This window comes from Pteronotus mesoamericanus, unplaced genomic scaffold, assembly GCF_021234165.1.
Source record: "Pteronotus mesoamericanus isolate MK-2021 breed Mesoamerican mustached bat unplaced genomic scaffold, CSHL_Meso_final contig_20, whole genome shotgun sequence".
Classification (NCBI taxonomy): domain Eukaryota; kingdom Metazoa; phylum Chordata; class Mammalia; order Chiroptera; family Mormoopidae; genus Pteronotus; species Pteronotus mesoamericanus.
In genome coordinates, this window is record NW_026555085.1 from 6,799,499 (window position 1) to 6,822,806 (window position 23,308).

Sequence of the window (23,308 nt, forward strand, 5' to 3'; positions counted from 1 at the left end):
TTGCCTGCACCCATCCATCTTCTCCGAGGCAGCTGCAAGGGTGCATTTCCTCACCGGTATGCATTTTGGCATTATATAGTACTGTCCATGAATTTTCCTTTAGGGTAGTAAAGAATGCTATAGAGTATTTGTTATAAAAAGAGGCGATGGGCTGACTAGGTTGAGAACCACAGCTGCACTGTGATTGCTGGTTGGCATTTCTGTCTCTCACACTAAATTGGAAACTCTGGGAGGGCGAGAACTGAGCCCAAGTATATTTGCTGAGAGGAAATGAGTGAACACATGAGCAGACTGGTGATACCTAAGTAGTGAGGACCCCCCAGGGGCAGCTGCAGTGTGAGGCTTCCGCTCCCTTTACTTGTGAGAGATGAGTCACACCCTTGCCAGTGTGTGCAGGGACCTGACTGGGAGGCCACCAGGACATGCTCCCTGGCCAGGAACTCCTGAGCCCAGAGTGAAGCAGGTCCGGGTGCCCCACAGGCCTAGGGGGAGCTAAGGGCCTTGGAAGGCAAGAGCAAGGAGCTGCCTGCTCCCTGCATCCGCAGCACGCCTGCCTGTCTCCGGAAGCCCACCACTCACCAGGCCTGCAAAGGGCTATTGGCCCCACAAAGACCACAAAGCCCATAGCTGTTCATGGAGCATGGAGGCTCATGACTTCCCTGCGGGTGAAGAAAAGAGCCCCTGAGGATTCGGAGTACAGGGCCTGGGCTAGAATCCTGCAGTCTTAGGCAAGCCACTTCAACCTCTCTGCGTCTCTAACCTGGGGTCTCTTATACCTACCCAGCCCCCCAGCCTGTGGTAGGAATCAAAGAGACTGTAAACAGGAGCGTCCTGGTCAACTGTGAGGACTGTGCAAATGATGGTTACTGTTACACGGAACAACGGTAAGTAATAATAGTTTCACTGCTGAGCATAATTAAATGGTGATTCAGAGCCCTTCAGGAGCTTAAGCTCATCATTGTCAACATCAACTATCACGGACCGGTATTTTGGATCAAATGTGATTGTTGGAATTTTCTTGGTATTTCTGTTCTAGATGAGAAAGACTTTTCTGAAACCTATCAAAGTATGCTGGTAAGCACGCTGGTCACCTGCTGGAGTCCACTCTAATCCTTTGCTGGTCCCCACCTGCCCACGCCATCCCGTGGATGGATGAAGGGAAGGTTTGTCTACTTCGGCAGAATGTATTCACTTGAGCAGGAAGCTCTGCTCCTGTGCAAACCATCTCTCCACTCCACCCTCTTCCTTTGATCCTCCCACTGAATTCGGAGCTGGAACGACAGAGGCAAAGCCGCTCAGATGTAATTATTTTAATTCAGCCAGATGCTGGGAATTAGTCTCTTTTCCTTGCAAGTATTCTCGGGAAACTCAGCCAAAGATGGCCCAAAGAAAAGGAGCTGACAGTCTCAGGGAAGGAGGGGACATCCCCCACCTTGTGCTGGAACAGCTTAAATCCAGGAAATTGCTGCCATCCTTGGATGCAGGGGGGAGGGCGAGCAGGAAAGGAGGAGGTGGGGGGCGGGGGGAGCGGGGGGGCGGGGCTAGGAGGTAATGTAAACTGTTCACCAATCCCAGAAAACTAGACCCGTAACAACACCCAGCATTTTCTAGAGCAGTAGGATTTCCAAAGTGTTTTCGCTTTTATGACCTTATTTAATTATAAACTGGGGAGGAAATCACTGGCTGAGCTAGAAGCTTGGGAGCAAACTGAATTTAGGCTTCAAGGAATTCAACCTTTCCCAGGCACCGCGTAGAAGCCAGGCACCTGTTAGGCACAGTCCATCCCCTTTAATCCCCACAGCAGCCCTCTAAGCCCGAACGCGTAGGTGGAGGAACTGATTTAAACAGAAGCTCTATCCTACATGTCAGCTGAGTTCTCTCCCTTGTCTGAACTCCAGCAGTGTCCACATCAAGAGCATACACATATGTCGTTTTCATTATCACCTGTTGCTGTGCTTCCAGTTCATTCAGTCACAGGTTATGATAGGTCCTTGAGAGCACCTACCATGTGCCTAGCCCTCTACTGGGTGTAGACATGGGGGCAGCTTTACGCCTGCTGTCAAGTTCCTCCAGATCCACCGAGGTGAGTAGACCAGGGGAGAAACCAGAAGCAGGGTTGTGTATGAGTTGCTTTAATTCTTGCTTATACTGCTCTGTCCTGACCATTGTGTCTTATTCTCTAACTGGAAGCCCCTGGAAGCAGTCTAGGACACCTTAGCTTAGTGGTTAAAGATCCTGGCTCTAGAACCAGACTTCACGGGTTCAAGCTCTTCCACTCAGTGGCCATGTGACCTTGGCAGGTCATTTAACCTCTCTGTAAAATGAGGACCATAATATATCAGACATTATAGCACATCATACTACATATTATATTATGTATTATAATACATCAGATAAACAAGTTGATACATGTAGCCATTTAGTACAGTAAGTAGCTCAGAATAATTGCTCAATCAATGTTTGCTAACAATTTATACCTCCATCCCAGTAGTTCTCAAAGTATGGACCAGGAAATCCCCTGTCCCCAGCGGGGGAACTGGGGTGGGGGGGGTCTGTGAGGTCAAAACTATTTTCAAATAATGCTAATAAGATGTGGGATTTTCCAGAAGTTACCCGATGGTGATATCAAAACAAACTGCTGCAGAAGCAGATATGAGAGTGCAGTTCTCTTGTGTCAAACCAGGCATTAAAGAGACTGACAAAAATGTAAAATAAGGCCATTCTTCTCACTATAAGAGCTTTGTTTTGGAAAATACAGTTACTTTTCAAAATAGGTGTTATTTATGTTAACCAGTAATGGGGGAAAACTATTGTTATTTTTAAATAAATTAATACATTATTTAAAAATTCTTCTCAGTGTTAAGTAAATATTGATAGCTGAGAGGTACAATAGTTGCGCTGACCTTCCAGGCAGGTCAGAAAATCCTGGTTCTCCTCCTCTCTCCCAGGCCCCTAACCTGAACTGGACCCAGCCCCACGGGAAGCTGGGTCCCAGGTTGCCCCAGGCTTGGTCTTGTGCTCACGCCCTGTCGCTGCTTCCACCTTTTCTCCCCAGGACCCATCATGCTCCCGCCTGTGGCTCCTAATTGACCGAAGAGGCACGCAGACCTGGGTGGCTGGGGAAAGGGGCCTGGGTTTTGGAGTCAGGCTGGCCTGGATCAGCGTCCTGACTCTGCCGCTTCTCATTCTTTATCAGGTGACTTAGCCTCTCAGCCTCAATTTCTTCATCCATAAAATGGGAACAACAATAATATCTCAGTCTTAGGACAATTTTCAGGAGTAGTGATAACTGATGTAAAACATCCATCACTTGACAAATAAAAACTATATTTTATCATTGTTATTAGCCATCAGGTCCTCTGAGCCCTGTCAGCTTCTCCACAGTCCCTGCTGCTTCTCCACAGTCCGACAGAAGAAGCAAAACCAAAACTGCCTGGGATTGAGACTCCGCTTCCCTACACACACATTCGCATGCGCACACACATTGTGACACAGATGATCAACCACATGTCCTCATTCCCTCACCCCATGCAGGGTGTCACCCTACTCTAGAGCTAGAAGTGAAAAATGACAACTAAATGCCAAGTGCCCAGGCTCTGAGACTGAAAAGGCCCCTCTGCTGCCAGTGTTGGTGCCAAGCCAGTCTTGACTCAAGGACACATGAGCGGCAGTGTGGCAGGAGTGGAGGGAGCCCTGGCGTGGGAGCCTGGGGACCAGGGGTCCTGGCCCAGCGCTGCGCTGACTGTGGGTGGCTTTCCTCACCTCTCTGAGCCTCGGTTGGCCGGCTCAGCTGTGAAAAGGACTTACACCTTCTAGCTTTGATGTGACGGAACTCTATGATAGGTAAGACAGAGAAGCCCTGCCTTCCTGCTCCCTCCAAAGACACACGTGGTCCCAGGGTCACAGGGAGGCCAGCTTCCCCTCCATATGCCCACCTCTCCCCGCCCCCTCCACACACACACCAGGCCCTGTCCCGGAGCCCTCTGCCACTCACCCTGCAGTTGCTGAGCTCCTCGGCGGACAGGATGATGGTGCCACATTTCTTCCCTGGGACACCACTGGGAGAGGAAAAGATGAAAGGATGGAGAGCCAGACAAAGACAGAGACATAAACCTGAACACTCCCGGAAGCAGCCCTCCTCATCCTCCACCACCCCCCGCCACCCGGCAGATCTGCCCGAGCCCTCAGAAGACAGAGTCTCCTGACCCCCTGTGGCTGTGTAGCCTAGTGCCCTGGTTCCTGGGCCAGGCCCCACCCCTGCTCCCCAAGAGCCCACCAGGAAGGGTAGCATCTGCAGTGAAAGTCCGAGAATCGGAAAAGCATCCAGACTCACCCGGAGGCTTCCAGACCAGTGGTTCTCAAACTTTCCATCCAAACACCACTTCTGTGGGCAAAAGACCTTGTGGGCTAGCCACCCCACCCTATACCCTCCTGACCCCAGAATCCCAGAACATTCCAGCTCTGAGCTACTCTGATTCACCGCAGGAGAGCAACAAAGGGGAGTAAAGCAGGAGGGCTGGTGTACCTGCCGGGGCAGCGTGCCCAGCCTCGCTCCCATGACTACTGCCCCTGGAACAGCTCGGTTGGAGTCTCCCAGAGAAATCCCAGACAACCATGCAGCTCCTCAGGGAGATGGGCAATGAGCACCTGAAGTTGGCCCACCCAGAGAATCCCCTCCAGGAGAGCAAGCTCCCCAGGTAGGGCTCCACCCAGGGGACCTGCACCACTCTTCCCTTGTCCAGCAGGGACCCCTCCCCCAGGCACCAGCCCATTCCACTCTGATGTTTAGGACTGACCGGGGGTCTCAGTGCAGCCAGGGGCCACTGGGAGGTGGAAGAAAATGTCAGGTTGTCCAGCAGCTGCAGGACTTTGAGCTCATTAGTATACCTCTCTGAGCCTCAGTTTCCTTGCCCATAAAATGGGTATGACTGTAGAATCCATTTTACTAATATGCACACACAGCGCTGGGCACAGAGGAGGCCCTCGAGGAGCACCATTTCCGCGCCCCCCCCCCCCGCCCATCCCCTTTCCTTTACAACTGCGCAAAGCTGATCGAATCCAGCCCCACACTTCAGGCCCGCCCCGGGGCCACCAGCATGCTGTCTGTGGAACGCATTTTGAGAACCACTGATGGAGCTCTTCCCTGTACCGATTCTCAGAGGGAGGGGCTCTCAAACAGAGGAGGCAGGGGAGGCAGGGAAGCCGGTCCTGGGGGCTGATGAACTAGCCAGATCTCTCCATATCAGGTGAGCAGGGGCTACATCTGGAGGCTCCCCTGCCACAGGCAGGTGGCAGTGCCTGCTAGCTTGTCCCCTTAGACAGAGCAGCTGAACCGAGCGCCCCAAGGCCCCTCCCCACCACCTGTCTGGCCCTTCCTGGTAGTAGAGATATGATTTGTTTGACCAGGCGATAAAATCCTCACATAAGCCTCCTCGCCCAAGGCTTCTCCATCTGTTCCTTTTTCTGCCTCTGAGGCCCTGTTCTATTTCCAATCTTTCCTTCCCCTCTCCAGCCCTGCTCCCACCTGCTCGGCCTTCCTTTCTGTCTCTCTCCCTCCCTCTCTCTGGTCATTCTCACCCTCCATCTCTCTTTCTCTCTCTCTCTCTCTCCCTCTTTCTAATCACTGTTTCTCTACTCCCTTGTGAATTGACATCCACACCCTTCCTGGGCTGTGAGTCTTCCTTGGTCCCCTGGAGACCCCTTTCCCACATCCAGCTGCTCTGGTGGCCAGTGGAGCTTTGCTTACTCAGCCAAAATGCTCATATTCAGGGGGCACCTCCAGGCTGGTCCCCCAAGCCCACACGTCTCCCCTGCCACCTGCTGAGGTAAGGACCCTCCCTCCAACCAGGAGAGGAGGGGAGGGAAGGTGTGGGGAAGGCTGCGCTGCCCACACTTGGATGAGGCCAGCCAAAAGCGGATGGTCAGAGTGGAGGCTGGCCCACTGCAGCTGGTGAGCAAATGCAGAAAGTGAGGATTTAGCGGAAGCTACTCTCAGGAGACTGACATCCAGCAGCGGGAGCCATGGAGGGAAAGGGAGAGAAAGAAGGGTGAGAGGTGAGAGGCAGAAGAAACCAGGCCAGAGAGAGGGAGCGAAAGGAAAATGCCCAGCCCCTCTGACTCCTGTGGCAGCACCTATCTAGCCCCGACCCTGCTCACAGAAGTCCTGTGAGCCACTGGCTGTGGAAGTTTGAGCTCCAGCCGGGATGGGGGCGGGAACCACCTGCAGAGTGGCCCAAAGTGCCTGAGCCCTTGAGAAGGGACCCAGGGTCCTCTCCGTCCTCTGGTCCAGGGCTGAATGCACAGTGGTGGGACTGGGGACTGGGCCAGGCCTCTGAAGCCCCTCTGAGGAGTTGGCCGAACGTCTGAGGACTCGAGGGCCAGAGATGTCTGGTGACCTACCCATTGGACACAGCTGGCATGGGTTTGCCCGTCCTGGAATTCAGGCTGAACGCTCCTATCCTGTGCAGAGAAGAAGAGAGAGATCATGTCGTGAGCCAAGCACCCTGTTCTGAGGCCAGAGCGCTTGGCATCTGGATTCTTGGAGAGGTTTCTTTTCTGGATCAAAACAGGACCAAAAGCCATAGGTCAGAGGAAGGAAAGGTCTTCTTCCCAAACCCTGTTGTAAAGTCCTGGGCAACTGTCGCTCAGAGGTTCTCAAAGTGGGGCCCCAGAGAGCAGCAGAGGCATCCCCTGGGAACGTGTTAGAAATGTAAATTCTCAGGCCTCACCCGGGACCTGCGGATCTGAAACGCTGGGGGCAGGGCCCAGCAGTCCAAGTTTAAAAAGCCGTCCGGGGATGCCGATGCCCGCTGCCGCCCAAGAACCACTGCTCCCCTCTGTGAGCCTCCGTGTGCAGGCTGTGAAGTGGAGAACGCTGAGAGCGTTCCCTGAGATCAGATGCCTGGTGAAAGGGAGCTGCTCATAGGCCTGGCCGAGAAGACGACTGCACTTGGACATGTAAACCTTCAGTGTCCAGCACTGCTTTGGGCGGCATTTTGTTCCCTGTCCCCACCTCCCTTCCATCTCCTGATGAGGGTAAGGCTAGGCTTCAGCTAATAGGTCCCCTTCCTTCAGGAACACCAAACATCACCAACCTCCACAGGTTAGCTCCGGCTCGCCTGCGACAGCTCAGGTCCCTAGCCATCTCCCACCCAAGCCTTCCTCAATCCCCCCGGGTGTGCCCTCCACCAAAGATGGACCAGGAGATAGTGGGCAGAAACCAGACCCAAGGAGACCCAAGTGACTCGTGAGCTTTTGACCAGGCAATTGGGAGCTGAGAGGGGCAGACACACACTTACTCTTGGGATCCCATTTTCTAGAAGCTTCAGAGCCTCCCTACACCTGGGTTTACTCTCAAAAAAGGATAGCCATTATCATTATTTTCTGTGTACCCAGAGGAAGTAACCTTTTGGGGGACAGGGAGGCCTTCCTGGGTGTCCTGAAGTTATCACACAGTTACTGGGGGCCAGAGACAAGGACCTGGGAGAGAGACCACCCCCTTCCACACACACAAACACACACAATAACAGGTCCTGCAGTTATTGGTCATGGTGAGGGGGCAGCATCCTGTGTGAACCTGGCAGAAGCAAGTTGGGGGGTGATGCCCAGCTCAGCCTGATCCCCCTTTCCTGCCCACCCTGCCCATGACCTGGATGCTTATCCCAGTCATCAGGCCTCTCTTGCCTGGACAAGACAGGTCACCCCCACCACCTGGCCTGCCCTGTCTGGTCCCTGAAGCCACCCTCAGACTCCACTGTGAGAAGCCTTGGGACTCTTCATCCCAGAGCCTGCTCAGAATAATGGCTTCCCCTAAAAGCATGCAAGGCCCTTTAATGCAGGCTGCCGGGGCAGGGTGAGATGGGGAAGGTTCCACCATTCCCAGCTCTGGCCCACAAGGCTGAAGAATCTGAGGTGCACGCTATGTGTGTAGAATCCTCTGTTTAAACAAACCCCAGCTCTCCCACTTCCTAGCTGCGTGGCCTTGGACAAGTTTCTTCCCCTCTCTGGGCTTTGGTTTCTTCCCCTCTACAAGGACCGGGGTGAGGGATTAGAGAGCATCTCAGAGCCATCTCAGGAATACGGGGCTCTAATAACCAAGCTGGAGTCCCTCCAAGGTGGCTGAGTTAAAGGCCCTGCAAGGGGAGAGCCCGTGGGGTCTCCTTATTCCTAATCATCCCTCACGACTGGCTGACTGCTTTGCCCCCGACGCCGCTGAGCCAGCCTTCAGCAGGGGTGGGCAGGAAGTTGGCCCATCAGTGAAGAAGGAACCCAGACAGGCCCCATTCTCCTCTACACTTACGTGAGGGGTTTTTCCAGGCGGCTCCCGGGGGACCCCACAATCTCTCCAAGGGTGCAGAAGGCCTGGCCCAGGAAGTCCTGCAGATCCAGGGTACAGAAAACACCAGTGTCGCCCACTCTGCTCACAGCCATCCCAGCTCCCCCATCACCCCACCCCTGGAAGTGTGAAGGCTCTGAAATGACAGGATACAGCATCCGACACACACTCTGTGTCACAGTGAAGCCTGAGGCTGACTCAGAGCTTGGCATTTAAGAGACTTTCAGAATCGCTGGGCAGTCACAGGTAGAACTCACATGTTTGGATAAGTCAGGGCTCTTCGAGTCAACGTCGTATCTGCAGGGAACACAGAGGGGTGGTGAAGGCAGCCGGGTGTCCTGCCCCGCCCAGTCTGAGCCAGGACCTCTGCGCTACAAAATACAGGCCCTGACCCCAGAAAAGCTTTGACAGAGGGAGAGGTCAAGGGGAAACTCCCGTCACTTGGGGAGAAAAGGGCACCCAGATCTTCTTGGGGGGGATCTAGAGTCCTCCCCAAGATCTTTCCTCAACTCCCCTCCCAGGTCAGGTAGCTGTTCAGTGCCCTCCCACACTTAACGGAGAACAATGAGGGGCGGTGCCTTGTTCCCTGTCCCCACCTCCCTGCCATCTCCTGATGAGGTGAGGCTAGGTTTCGGCTAATAGTCACTTTTATTCCAGGCCAGCCCTGAGCTTCCTCTAACATCACTGTCCACGTGGAAAGGGGATCGTCTGCTTGGCCACTAGTCCTGCGGCTCCACCTCCCAGCACTACTTCCTCCCCAGCTCCATCCTCAGCACCATCTTCTGCTTACAGGTCAAAACGGAGGTTCTGCTTCTCCTCAAAGAAGTAATCCACAATGAATTTGCGCACAAAATCGGGGTTGAGTGTGTTGTCGATGACTTCGGTTCGTCCAAACTGCAAGAGGAAACAGAATGTGGACACCGGGGCCAGGCTGGAAGGGCAGGGGAGCACAAGCCAGGCCTCGCTCAGCTGTCCCATCCCCAGTCCAGGTAGAAGCGCCTCCCTCTAACACTGGACACTGTCCACATTGTGGCTCCAGTTTCGCTCTCTCTATCTCTATCTAGGCTCTGCCCAAGGTGAATGGTTTTGATACCTGGATACCTGAGCAGGTGCTTCACTTTCCCACCTCACCCTGCAGTTGCCTATGCTGTCCTCCACCCGGCCTCCCCTTCTTGGCCAGTGGCATGTCCTCCATTCCTTCAAGGTCCCTGACTGGTGCCGCCTCCTGCAGGTCCTCCAACCAGAGAGTTTACTTCTCCTGAACTCTCATTGAACTTGTGCCTGCCCTTATGACCACCGTTCTTCCCTGACTGATTCCAGTTAGGTATGTACTTATTGGATGCTCTCACTCTAAATGCAAGGGCAGAGACAGGGACAGCGGGATCAGATCCTACCTCCTGGAATCCTCAGCCTCGTGTGAGCCCTCCCTTTGAATGTGGGCTTGACCTTCTGACTCACTTATAATGAACAGACTAGAGAGCACAAGTCACTTCCAGGATTGCAAGGACTACGACGTGCATCTTGGGCCCTCTCTCTCGCTCTCTCTGCCTGGCTCACTTTGATGAAGGCAGCTGCCATGTTGTGAGCTGCCCTGTGGAGAGGCCCATGTGGGAAGGAACTAAGAGCAGCCAACTCACCCCTAATAATCGGAACCCTACCAACAACCACCGACGACACTGGCATCAGAATCACCTAGAGGGTTTGTTAAAACACAGATGCAGGCCTTACGCCCAGAGGTTCCGATCCAGGGGGCTTAGGGTGGGGCTTGAGAATCTGCATTTCTAAAAATGGAGCTGATGCTGCTACTGCTGATGCAGGGACCTCCCTTGGAGAACCACCGGGTGACACGGTGGTGCACAGGACCCCGAGTTCCCAGGAGCCTTCCACACCTGGGCGGAGGGCAGAATGGGCAGGATTCCAGGTCGTCAACTTCCATCAAAGCAGCTCTCTTTTACAAATCTGTTCAATATAATGGACTTTTTTGGTGAGATTTTGTGTCAAAAAAGGGACATGGGGCTCAAAGATAAAGCGCAAAAGCACTGTTCTTTACATTCCATGAAAGGAGCACACCGTATTCCCTGAAGTAAAGCACAATAAATATGTAAATAGGTTGTTAATCGTTCTTAATACATAAACATGTTTTTTGACTTGGATAGTAATTGCCAAAATAAAAAATCAGTCCTGAGTACTAGTCCTCCTTGAGGGGGCTCTGCAGCCCAGAACAATGCCAGCACATGGGCGCCTCTCACATGTGGTAGGCAAGGTCCCTGTCACTGGGACATACCCACGTGTGCCCTTCTACCCTGAATTAAGTTAGAAACTTGCAAAGAGAAACTCCCCCACCCCAAGGCAGGGTGGGGCCATCTGAGGAGCACAAGGTTGGCACCTTCATGCCTTCACCCCTTCATCTAATCAACCTCTCTCTCCTGTCAATTCCATCAGCTAAATCTCCTGTTCCCGCCCCCTGTGCTGTTGCCTGGGACGGGGCTCGTCATTTTCTCATCTCAACCACTGCAGCAGCCTCCTAGTGGGTCACCCATGTGGGCCAACTGCTAATGCTTGAAGACTCAGCTCCCAGAAGTCCTGCTCTGCAACTCCCAACCCCTCCCCTGTGCTCCTATAAACTTCCTCACATCCCTATCGCTGCACTTACCGCATCCCCTGGTAATAATCTACCGAGGCTCTTCCCACCCCACCAGCCTGAGCCGCTCAAGCAGCAGGAGGATCCAAGTTCTCCTCACCTTTGCAGCCCAGGACCCGACACTGCTGAACAGTCACAAGCTCACAGATGTGGACAATTATGGTCTCAGGAACTGTGTTAAATACTATTTAATCGTTTTGTGGTAGATTTTCTCCACTTTATTGAGGAGAAAACAAAAGCACAGAAGAGCTAAGTAATTTGTCCAAGGGCACACGGCTAACAATTGCTGACTTCATGGCACACACCCAGGCCCTCTGGCGCATGCTCTCTAAGCCATGCAGCGCTACATGTAAGGTCCCAGGGACGAGGACAGCAGAAGCTCACTGCTCGCAGGGGCTGGTACACAGCAGGTACTCAGGAATTGTTGACTGCAGTAAGGTTTTGAATGAGAAAATGGATGAGTGGGTTTGAGTCCTAAGTTCATCATAAGCTAACGTGTGCCTTGATCAGAGCCTTTGAAAGCCTCAGTTTCCTCATCAGAACATGGAGAATACTACTTGTCCTGCTTACTTCTTAGAATTACCGCCCAATCAATTCAATGATTAACTCGATGAACAGTTTTTAAACACTTGCTGCAGCCCAGGCAGTGTGTTGGGTGCTGAACTACAAACATAAATGAAACATGAACCCTGTATTAGGGGCTTCTCTATTACTAGTGGGACAACTCATAAACAAACAATGACAATACAGCGTGCTAACAGAACTATGTACAAAGGCCTGTGGGAAGGTCCTCCCCGAGGGCTGCCCATTAGAATCACGGGAAAGTGTGAGATATTGAAATGTACCAAAATGCGTCGTATTACTGGGGGCTCTGTTCCACCTATTAGTCAAGATGTCTGACTTCCTAGAGGTTTGCATCTTTTGTTATCTTTAAAACACTTTACAACTCTGTAAATTGTAGAAGGCATAGAGTGATGCAAATGGTTCTTATTTGTAGAAATGCAAATAAATTTAGTTCAGTGGTATGCAATTGATTATTTGATTATTACCCTCTGGCTATTGGCTAACTTTGCATCTATTTGTAAATTCATTTCAGCATTTCTGATTGCCCATATGTGTGTGTTATTTGAATTTCAGTAAGTTCTCACTTAACCGCGTTCATAGGTTCTGTGACTTTAAGAGAAACCATGTACAGTGAGACCAATTTTACCACAGGCTAATAGATATAAACAAGAGTTAAGTTCCTTTGGCATCTCAGCAACATTATAATAAAACAACATTGAACAAAAGACCTTATTTGAAGACCTGCTGTATTTTAACATCCTCCTGGTCCCTTCCATTAATTAATGAGTTAAAAAAACTTTGCTATGTCTTCATTTTATATTTGTATGGATTAATAATTTTACTTTTTAAAAAATCCTCACCCTAAGGTATGTTTATTGATTTTAAAGAGAGAGGAAGGAAGGGAGGGAGGAAGAGAGGGGGAGAGAGAGACAGCGATGGGCTGCCCCCCTCAGACACCTGTAAAAATTCCTCCGGCAGCGCTTTGGATAAAGCCCAGTCCACAGTTCCTTTGTGCACCTCTCTCCCCACCCCATCGCTGGCAGAGACTCCAAGGAAAACACCCATTAGGGAAGATGACAACGCTGCTTTTAAAATGGCACTCGAAGCTTCAATAGATGGGAATTCCCCAGAGACTGATCTCTGCTGGAGAAGAAAATGGAGTTCCCCTGGAAACAGGACAGGGAGGGGGGCTCCAAGGGCCCTCAGTACCTCTGAGAGCAGGAAAGGGGACAAGTGAGCCAGGCTGGGCAGTGCTGCATTATCAGGATGAAGGGGTAAATAACATGTGCACATCACAAAGGACTGGGAAATCTACAGCCCAGAGACTTCTTGCTAAAGATGTTTTATAGCCTTCATTACTTGGGCTAATAACAAAGAAAAAACATGCGAAAACTTGAATTTTAAAAATCCAAGGAGCCACCAGGTCCCTGTCAGGACCAATTTATACCCCTATTAATGATGGTATGAACACAACTGAACTGATGTTAAAACAAATCAATGTGGCTGTATTTCATTTTACATAGAATTATAGACTTTTCAAGTGGAAAGAGATTTGGAGCAATGAGGTATGAGCAGCAAACGAAGCAAACGAAGGCATGTGATCCGCTGTTGTACTTGGGGATGAAGGGGAAGGTGGGTTAACTCCTCACTACCTGCAGTCGGAGCCAAGCTAGCCCTGAACACTCTTCCAGCTCCCTAGCCTACCTGTCCCTCCTTCTGGTCCTTTCTGAACCCCTCCACACTCCAGGGTCTGAAGATGGGAGGGGGGCCTCGCGTTGCTCTTAGTCTGAGGCACAGGCATTCTCTGATCAACAAAGCTGAAGAGAAGCCCCAAAATCTTTGTTTTACCAAGTGATTCTGATTTAGAGAGCCCCAGGGTAGGTGGGCAAGTGTGGACTGGGTCGGTTTTGGTGTGTAACTGGGGAAGGGATTCAGCAATCAAGAAAGTGGGGGTACCTCTCTGATCCCAGGGCCTGGGGCAGTCTCCCAGTGGGGAGAAAGAAAGAAAATACAAATGAGAAAGAAGCCTGGAAATTAGGGTATTCATCCTCTGAAAAGCTCACTTGCCAACAAAACCCAGCGGGGAAAAGCTCCTGACATGCTGCAAAAGTTGCTCCCAAGGGCTCCTAAAACCTCATGACTAAGCCCAGAGAACATCAATTAAGCAGCACTAATTACATGTCATCAGCTACAGTGAGACCCTCAAAGGGGAGGCGACTTGAAACTTCTTTGAGGACTAAATTGAATGGCTCCCAGGCACTCTGCATCACGCAGGTGTTGGGATTTAAGGGGGTAGGAGGGCAGCTGTCCCTCCCAACTGCCCTCGGGCAAGGGCCAAGGCAAGGGTTGAGAGTGAGAACCCAGGTAAGACAAGTAAGGCAAGCGACTGCAAGCAACTCAGGGAAGTCTCCCAACATCTTGGTCAGCTCCCCCCATTGTCCAGATCCAGTCTAGGGAAGGGTGTTGCCGGGCCAGGGGCCCAGGACCCCCACACGCACAGTCTTGTTGCTTATTATCTATGTGAGACAACCTGGAAACCCCTCAGAGACTGCATGTCCTCATCACTAAATCAGAATAAACCGTTCCTTCTCCAGAGGAAGACAGAAGGGAATGTGTGAGAAGCACTGTGCAGAGCGTCTGCTGCAGAGTTGGCCTTCAGTACCTGTGAGAGGCCGCACAAGCCCTACCGTAGCCCTACCCTGGGCGAGACACCAAGTGTTTCCCATATAGTAACTTGTTTAATCTTCATGACAATCTTATGAGGCAATACTAATATTATTCCCATTTTACAGGTAAATTAACTAAGGTGAAACTCAGAGACATTGAGTGACTAGCCCAAGGTCACACAGCAAGTGGGTAGTAGGGAGAAGATTTTTCTCCAAATCAATGAGGAATTGAGGTAGTCACTAAGAAGAGGTTAATACTAAGGAGGCTGAAACCATGTTCCATCCAGTCTTTGCCCTTGTTGTTTTCCCACCACAAGTCTAACCTCTGAAATCCTTTGGTGCCTACTGTCCTTTCCACCTTGTTGCCTCTTCTTGTTGGGTCTGGATGGTTCTATAGGTCAGGTGGCACAGGTGAGTGTCCCTGCCTGGCCTATACTTCTGCTCACTCCCATCCCTCCTTCAATCCCTCTACACACACACACACACACACACACACACACACACACACACACACACACAGAGTCCTGATCCCTCCTGTGATTTCCATAAACATTCATTGATTAACAAGGTGACTTAGAACCTAAAGATCTCAGAGCTGGAAGGAACCAAATCCTCTCAACCAATGAGAAAAGAGAAACAGGAAAGGGAGTTGGGGTGTTCTGAAAGAGGTCACACTGCTGATTAAGAAAAGAGCTGTGGGGGGCTTCTAGTCATGATGGCGATGTAGGCAGACATGGCTCACCTCTTCGTACAACCGCATCAAAATTACAACTAAAATATAGGACGATCATTACTCAAGAATGTCAGAAATCAAGTTGAATGGAAGTCTGACAACTATGGAATTGAAGAAATCACATCCATCCAGAGTGGTAGAAGGTGCATGGATGTGGAATGGGCTGGCCCCACACCCACGTGGATAAAAAAAGAGGGATATCTTGGGAGTGAGGAGTCCCAGATCCATACCAGGCTCCCCAGCGCAGGATTCCAGTGCCAGGAAGGTAAGTCCCCACAACTTCTGGCTGCAAAAACCAGCGGATGTTGAGTCAATGAAGGAGGCCACTGGAGCCCCAAGCGGTTCCTCTTGAGGAACCCATACATGGGCTCACCTACTCAGACGTGTTCCCTCTGAGCTCCAGCACCAGGTGGCAGCTTGAAGGGCCCCAGTGGTATACAGGGAAAGACTGAAGTGTCTGGCATCAGGGTGAGCAGAGGCCATTGTCCCTTTGCTGAGCCCTCCCCCAACAGGATCACTAGGCTGGTGCCATATATGAGACTCCATCAACCTAGCTAACACCATGTGACCCATCTTGGAGATCCATAGAGGCTCTACCCCACCCAATGTATGGGCCCACTCAAGCTGCTTTTCCATAAGAATGGCTGGTCTTGGCTCCTAAATCCTATCGAACAAGCAATAGTTGGCCTCAGTGAGCCCTAGAGGCAGCCAGATTAGACTCACAGCTTGGCTTCACCTGGGAATCTCCAAGCCCAGCACAAGTAGCAGCCATCTCAGATTTTGTTATAGCTCAGGCAGGGTGCCCCCAGCCAAACACAGGTCGGGGCTGACCTTGGCCTGCACTACCCGGGAAACCCCAAGGCCAACGCACCCAGCTACAGACTATATCGGAACACCACCACTCTGTCTCTGTACAGCTGATCCTTCATGGAGGGCAGAGGTTGGTCACAGCCTGTCCTTGTGGCTGACTGGGCAAGGTAAATCCCATTGATCTGCTAATAGCAACCAAGGCTCAAGTATAAGAGGAAGATGTACTCAGGCCACAAAAAGGGCACACCCCGAGTACCCAGCTTGGGTGATAGTGGAGGCTGTGCCACTGGACCCTACAGGACACCTACTACATTAGGCCACACTACCAAGACAGAGAGTCAAAGTAGCTCTACCTAATATATAGAAACAAACACAGTGAGGCTGCCAAAATGAAGAGCCAAAGAAACATGGCCCAAATGAAAGAACAGATCAAAACTTTAGAAAAAAAAGCTAAACGAAATGGAAATAACCAATCTATCAGATGCAGAGCTCAAAACACTGTTTATAAGATGCTCAGGGAGCTCAGTGAGGACCTCAGCAACATAAAAAAGACCCAGTCAGAAATGAAGGATACACTAATTGAAATAAAGAACGATTTACAGGGAATCAACAGTACAATGGATAAAGCTGAGAATTAAATCAATGATTTGAGACATGAGGAAGCAAATAACAACCACACAGAACAAGAAGGAAAAAGAATCCAAAAAAATAAGGATAGTATAAACAGCCTCTGGCACAACTTCAAGAGGTCCAACATTCGCCCCACAGGGGTGCCAGAAGGAGAAGAGAAAGAGCAGAAAATTAGAAATCTACCTGAAAAAATAGTGAAAGAAACCTCCCCTAATTTGGTGAAGGAAATAGACATGCAAGTCCAGAAAATGCAGAGAATCCCAATTATGATGGATACAGAGAGGCCCACTCCAAGACACATCATTATTAAAAGACCAAAGGTTTAAGATAAAGAGAGGCTCATAAAAGCAGCGAGAGAAAAGAAGTTAGTTACCAGAAGGTTGCCAGATGGAAGGGGGGAGGGGAGAATGGGTAAAGAGGCGAGGGGATTAAGAAGGACAAATAGGTAGTTACAGAATAGCCATGGGGATGTAAAGTACAGCATAGGAAAGGGAGTAGCCAAAGAACATACACACATGACCCGAGGACATGAACAATTGTGGGGGAATTGCCTGAGGGAGTGGGGGGCACTGGGTGGAGTGGAACAAAGGGGGAAAATCAGGACAACTGTAATAGTATAATCAAAATAAAATTAAACAATAAAAATTAAAAATAAATTTAAAAATAAAAGAAAGAAAAGGGCTATAACAAGAGCTGAAGTCACAGCAGCGCCCTGTTCTCCCAGAAGCCTGTCAACGTCCCTTTCTCATCTTTCTTCATTCCATCAAATCCTCCTCCTCCTTCTGCTTTGTATCGTGACTTCTCATCTTCAAAACACTCTCACACATCTATGATCTCATTTAACCCCCCACTGACCCGATGGATCCCATATTATTGTTATCCCCACTTTACAGATGAAGGACCTCCCAGTGGCCCCTAGTGATGAGGGAGGGCATCCAGAAGTGACAGCGTCTCCACGGTCCCCTGCCTCAGTAATGAGTGGGTGTCTCTGCAAGCCTGAACAATCTCAGCGGCCCCTGATTTAAGCAGCTCTTGCCTTTTTACAAATTACAGCTGGATGAGGCTTTGGAGACCTCCCTCTGCTGCAAAGCCCCCAGTGCCTGCGCTGGCCGGGGCAGGAGGCCGGGGCTGACAGACTGCTCTATACCTCGAAGCTGCGCACGCTTCCCCAGCTGGAGCGCCCCTATAATTTTCATACATTATTGATGGCTCCTTCCCTGGGGATTCTAAAAGCCCTGCCGCAGAGCCCAGCCCTGGCCCCTCATGAAATGTGTTCACTGAAATTAAAATTAGAGGCCAGAAAGCCATTGGACTTAAACAGAAATAGGAAAAGGGAATGTGTTTGGCTTTAGGAACAGGGCCAGGGTCAGCGCCCAGGGCTGGGGACGAAGAGTTCTCGAGGCCTGGGCTCTTGGAAGGAGGGCCTGGGTTGTGGGCAGGGGCAAAGAAGACCCGTTTCCATGCCAGGACCCACAACCATCTTGGGTCTGGAAAGTTCTCTCAGATTCTCGTGCTGGAGGGGTCCGGGATTCTAGAGTGAGGAAAACCAGGCCCAGGGTAAGGAAGGAGCTTGCCTAAAGTCACACAGAGAGAACCATGACTTCTTGGCCTGCTGGCCTCCCAGACCACTCCCTGTTTTGCCTCTAGGAGAGGAAGGCGGAGATGAGTGAGGAGGCTGAGGCTCCGAAGGCCTTTCTGGTGCCCAGGCCTGGGCAGAGAAGGTTCCCTCTCTGGCCCCAGACACCAGCAGTGGCCTGTGAAAATTTACCAAGCTTGTAATGAAAGACTTCCGGCCTAAAAGCTTAGTTCCTAATTAGCTATTGTTCCATATGACCTGTTAAATCATCCCAGCTCCTGGGGAAATAACCCTTTTACCAATAAGCCTGGCTGCCAAGCTGCTGGCAAAACACTCTCCACCAGCATGTCCCCGGAGGCTGGACTGTGGAGCCGTGGGTCTGGCTGCAGCATATGGGGGGAAGGCCCTGAGCAAGCCCTGCCCTAATGGTGTTTGTCCCCCAGCACACCCCTATTGTCTACAGCTCGTAACAAATGGCATCAAGATGTCTGAAATGCCTTCGGTCGTTCCCTCCTCCAGATAAAGCACTGGTTTCTCACTCAGGGCTTCTTATAAGAAGAGCCATTATTGAACATTTTCCTTGTGCTACGCACTTCACAGGAATTAGCTCATCTAGTCCTCACAGCAGGCTCCTAAGCCTAAGTACTTGGCCAAAGAGCCCCGCTGGGAAGGTGGTAGCCCAGATTTGGACCCAGTCACCTTGACTGCGGAGCCCACGCTCTCAGCAGCTCAGTCAAAACTGTAAAGTGCAGCCGGACGCTAACACGAAAGAGTAAATAGATTGATCAGCCACCAAGGGACCTGGCCTCAAACCTCAGGGTTTACTAGGATAGCAGACTCCTTTCGTCCAATGAAATCTTGGGCTCCCTGCTAATGTATTACCCAGAACTAGCACACACCTCTGGCCGAATGGGGGGAGGGGCCGAAGGAGTCACACACAGATTCACAGTTGGCCCCTGCGGCACCACATCAAACTCTGGAGCTAGAAAAGGCCACTCTGAAAGTCCATGCCTGGGCAGATGGGAGGAGCAGGGAACTGGACCACATCACATGCCAGCTCTGCCGCTGTCTAGCTGAGTCACTGGGCAAAGCAAGGACCCCTCCGTGCCTCTGCTTCCTCCTCCAGGGTGTGGTGAGGGCCCAGGGGGAATGGGGTGCTGCTGATGTGGAGACTGCACAGAGCAGTTGGAATGTCAGTTGTCCTCCTAGTGAAGAAGCGGTAGCACAGGGGACAGAGCCTTCCCTTAGCTCTGTCTGGTTGTAGTACATAATTATAATATTTACAAGTGTTGGGCATAGCCAGGCACTGAGTTGAGTGATTCTGTCATTTACTCCACCCATGGCCCAATGAGCGGGCACTGGCGTCCCATTTTACTGGAACACCCCCTCCTAGACTTATGCATGGCACCACTCAGCACCAGTGTCACCAGCCCCTCAGAGGGGTCTCCCTCAACCCCTCTAACTAAAGCAGCCCCATCTCCCTGGTCACTCTGTCTCATTACACTTTTTTGCAGCACTTATTAATCAGTCCCTGAAATGATCCGTTTCTTGGCTGATTACAGAGTTCTCCAGAGCCGGGACTCCGCCTGTCTTGCTTTCCACGATGTGCCTGGACCAGTGTATAGCATAGAGTAGGAGCTCAACAAATTTTTGTTCACCGACTCCCAAAACTGTGATTAAATCTCTTTGGTAACTGTGATTAAATCTAAGACCTGAACTCCCAACAGCGGGGTGCTGCCCTCCCGCTGAGCTGGCCTCTCATGCCTCTCCAACACGCTGAGCCGGTCAGACTGAGTCCCTGCCACCCCACGGGCACACAGGGCATTCTCGCCTGCAGGCTTCGCTCACGTCAGGCCCCGTTCCTGCAGTGCTCTTTCTTTCTCCCACCATCCTTCCACTGCCGCCTCCCCCAGGAAGGCTCCCCAGCCCTCCTGGATCTCTCCCTGCTGTGAAGTCTTGAGAATTCACCTCTGAACTATTAGGAGGACTCTTGATCTAGTTATGATCTGAAACTTGCGGCTTTCTAGAGGATCGGTTCTAATTCACTTACCAAGATGAAAAAAAAGAATGGGGCTTTTAAATCCTTCTATGTCTGTGTCTGGTCTCTCCAGCTGCCCATAAGGTCTCTAAGGGCAGGGAACTCTCTGCTTTGTGCCCAGGAGGATACCAGAATCTTATCAAGTTATTTCTCTTCTCTTGGCCTCCATACTCCTAACTACAGAATAAAGTGTGTAAACTGACAGGTACATTGTCTGTTCCCACAGCCCATCAGTGATACATCGACAAGAGCTGTCTATTACCAGGCACCTACCTGACTCCTCCAGCTTGCCCTATGTTATCTCTAATCCTTAGATAACCCAGCAGGTAAATATTGCTAGTTTCCCACTTTACATGTGAGGAAACTAAGGCTCAGAGAGGGTAAGTATCTAGTACAAGGTCACACAGCTCTAAGTACCAAGGTCCTGACACAAGGCCAGGTCTGTCTGACTTCCAAGAACTGCCGAGAACCACCCCTCCTCTGGTTCAATAGGGAGAGAACCCCAGTTTCCTAGCCATGTCACCTGGGGCCAGTTATTTCACTTCTCTGTGTCTGGGGATAAGCTGTACCTGGCCACAGAGTTGTCATAAGGATTAGGGATGGTGAGCATGAGATGCCAACCACAAAGCAGGGACTCAGGAAAGGATGCCTGCTGCTACACAGCAGATGTTCTGAACATCTTGGTCGACTATGATTCTCTGATTCTTAAACAATTGGAGTCATTGAGAGCAACCTTGGTTGCTGAGAGAGGGTGTCTGGGAGGCTCAGAGAGCACTGAAGACGGAGCAGAGTCAGATAAAGGCATGGACATGGCTGGAGGATTTCCTTTGGAAGAACAGAATGAGGGCTGGAAGTCCACCGACCCCCTGGATGAAGGGGTAGGGCAGAGTGAGGGAAGAAGGCAGGTCATAGGTCACAAGGTAGGGTGGGGAATGCCCGGAGTCAAATAGCGTGGGTCTTGTCTTATTTTCTATAATCTATTATTCTAAATTATTTTTAAATGGGTTTCATCCATCATAGGCATGGGAGTTACATTTGAAAGATGCTATTTAGGAGGCCTCACCTCAAATACCTTACCCCTGGGCACTGGAGGACCCTATTAACAGAGGGACGTTAACAATGATTTTTCACAGCCAACAGGAAGGTGTAGAGAGACAAGGGGTGGTTAGAAGTATTGAACAAGCACTTAAGCACTTGTGCACTTGCACAACCTGGGCATGAAAACCTGTAGAGACCAATGACCTCAGGCCTTGGGAGTGGGTCTGGGCTTCTGATGCCCCTGGGCGCTCCCACAAACGGAGGCTGTCGTGGCCTGATCCTCACCCACGCTGAGCTGAGCATCGTCCCATGCCTTCCTCCAGGAGCCTTTCAGGAAATAGGCGGCCTCTGGGACCTCACTGAGCTTATAAGGACAGGAATGTGACTGGGGGCCACTTGCTCATATTAGAGTCTAACCTAACCATTAGGCCATATGAAATTGCCAACATTTTCAAATTGCAAATCCATATGGTTCAACCTAACCTGCTGGTGCATGTGGCAGAAATCAGCCCAAGTCCTGTTTTTGTGGCTGCGTAGGCCTGTGTGTTGAGGTTACGCAGAGCAGAGCTATGCCTGTACTCACATCTGACTGTGGGTGGCTGCTAGTATCTGCCCAAAAGGCCCAAAATCTGTGGACAGCCAGTGGAGTTAGATGGCATCATAACCTATGCGAATCCCAACTCTGCACCAATGAGCTGTGCGGCCTTGCACAAACCGCTTCAGCTTTCCCAGCCTGTTTCCACCCGTGACACGGCCCAATCCCATTTCCTCACAGGTCACTGCAGGAGCAGGGGTGAGCCAGCAGAGCATGCAGCAGGGGCCGAATCAGTGGTAATTCCTTTCTTATGGCCATTCTGAGGGTATCTGAATGGGAAAGGTTCTGACATCAGGCTAAGATGTTTCATCTCAGAGGCTTGGGGACCAGGTGAATCCATGAGCTGTAGTTGTGAGAGCCACGGGAACCAGAGAAAAGCCCTTTTCTGTTCAGGAGGAACTAAATGGGAGAGAAGGAACACTGCCTGCCACGTGTGAGCATGGGTGACCTTCAGAGCCAGAACAGGGAGCATTATGGAAGTCTGGAAGCAGGCACAGTCAGAAAGGCCACCACCCAGACAGGCGAGGTCTCATGGGCAGACTGAGAGGAGATGCCCCAGGCAGCACCAGGAGGGGACAAACACTCCAGAGAGGCAGGGACCCCACGCTATCAGCGACCACCATCTGGCAGCCGGTGTGCCAAGGTGCAATGCCCTGTTGGGCACAACACAGTGATGATGGTATCCCTGGGTCCAGCTTTTCCTACAAGAGCCCCTCATGAGAGACCCTTCCCACACAGGCTTGGGATACTTCCCTTCAAGCCCCTCTCTTTCTGAAAGCCCTGACTCCTTGGACTCCAGGTGCTGCAGCCCCAGGCTGAGCAGGGGACTCAGGCTTTACAGGAAACCTGAGCATTCAGGAATGTTGGCTGTCACTCTGCACTCCTTATGAGGATAGACGTGGTTTAGGTCACAGGACCTCCAAGTGTGGCCATTTCCACAGAGACGGAGTGCCCAAATACTCAAACTGGGCAATGTCACATAGCAATGGATATATCCAGGCATTTTCAAAGCATTAACTTATTTAGTCTTCCCAAGAAGGTCTCCTAATTCCACTTTACAGGTGAGTAAGCTGAGACTTGGAGAAAGTATATACCTCACCCAGGTCACATAGTAAATATCAGAACTGGGATGGGAATGTGCAGGGTTTTGGACATCAAGTTCAGGGCCTCATCTGACAAGGCATTTGACTGTTATGCATGGTGTCCTTGGGGACCAGGTGGAGAAATATGGGGTGGGTTATAACAGGTTACGTAGATTCTAGGTGGCTGAACAGCATACCCCAAAGGTCAACTAGAGAACTGAGGTCAATCGGAGGAAAGGCCTCTATTGGAGGACCACAGCCCTCCAGCCCATTTAGCTGCTCATCATTCAAGCGGATGACAATGACAGCCGGCCCAGGACCAGGAGACAGAACCAGGGGGCTGAATGCACAACTGTAATTCAACGTGATCTTCACAGACCATACAGTGGACCGAATCTACCAAATGGCCATAATGGAGATAAATATAAAATTGCATTTAGATTCAAAAACTCAATTTCCAAGTCTGAGCTGAGAGAATCCTTGTGAAGAGCAGCTCATGTGAGAAAGACACAGAAGCCTCCAAACTCAATACGAAGAAAGTTGAAGAGAACTGTCACAAAGGCCAGTGGAACGCGAGATAGCACAGATGTACAATGCTGA

At 50.9% G+C, this 23,308-nt stretch overlaps 1 protein-coding gene across 2 annotated transcripts in view; it reads right to left on the reverse strand.

The window, feature by feature from the left end:
• The window catches only part of CPNE5 (copine 5), an 83,942-nt gene that overhangs the window by 41,234 nt on the left and 19,400 nt on the right, over positions 1-23,308 (reverse strand). Inside the window, exons 4-9 of one of the 2 annotated variants that reach the window (XM_054568725.1) lie at positions 9,126-9,229; positions 8,593-8,632; positions 8,300-8,376; positions 6,400-6,459; positions 4,334-4,384; positions 3,995-4,058 (exon numbers count right to left, since the gene is read on the reverse strand). In XM_054568725.1, the coding sequence (XP_054424700.1) occupies positions 3,995-4,058; positions 4,334-4,384; positions 6,400-6,459; positions 8,300-8,376; positions 8,593-8,632; positions 9,126-9,229 (396 nt within the window). The remainder of the gene's footprint in view (positions 1-3,994; positions 4,059-4,333; positions 4,385-6,399; positions 6,460-8,299; positions 8,377-8,592; positions 8,633-9,125; positions 9,230-23,308) is intronic. The other variant, XM_054568727.1, reaches the window with a different exon arrangement.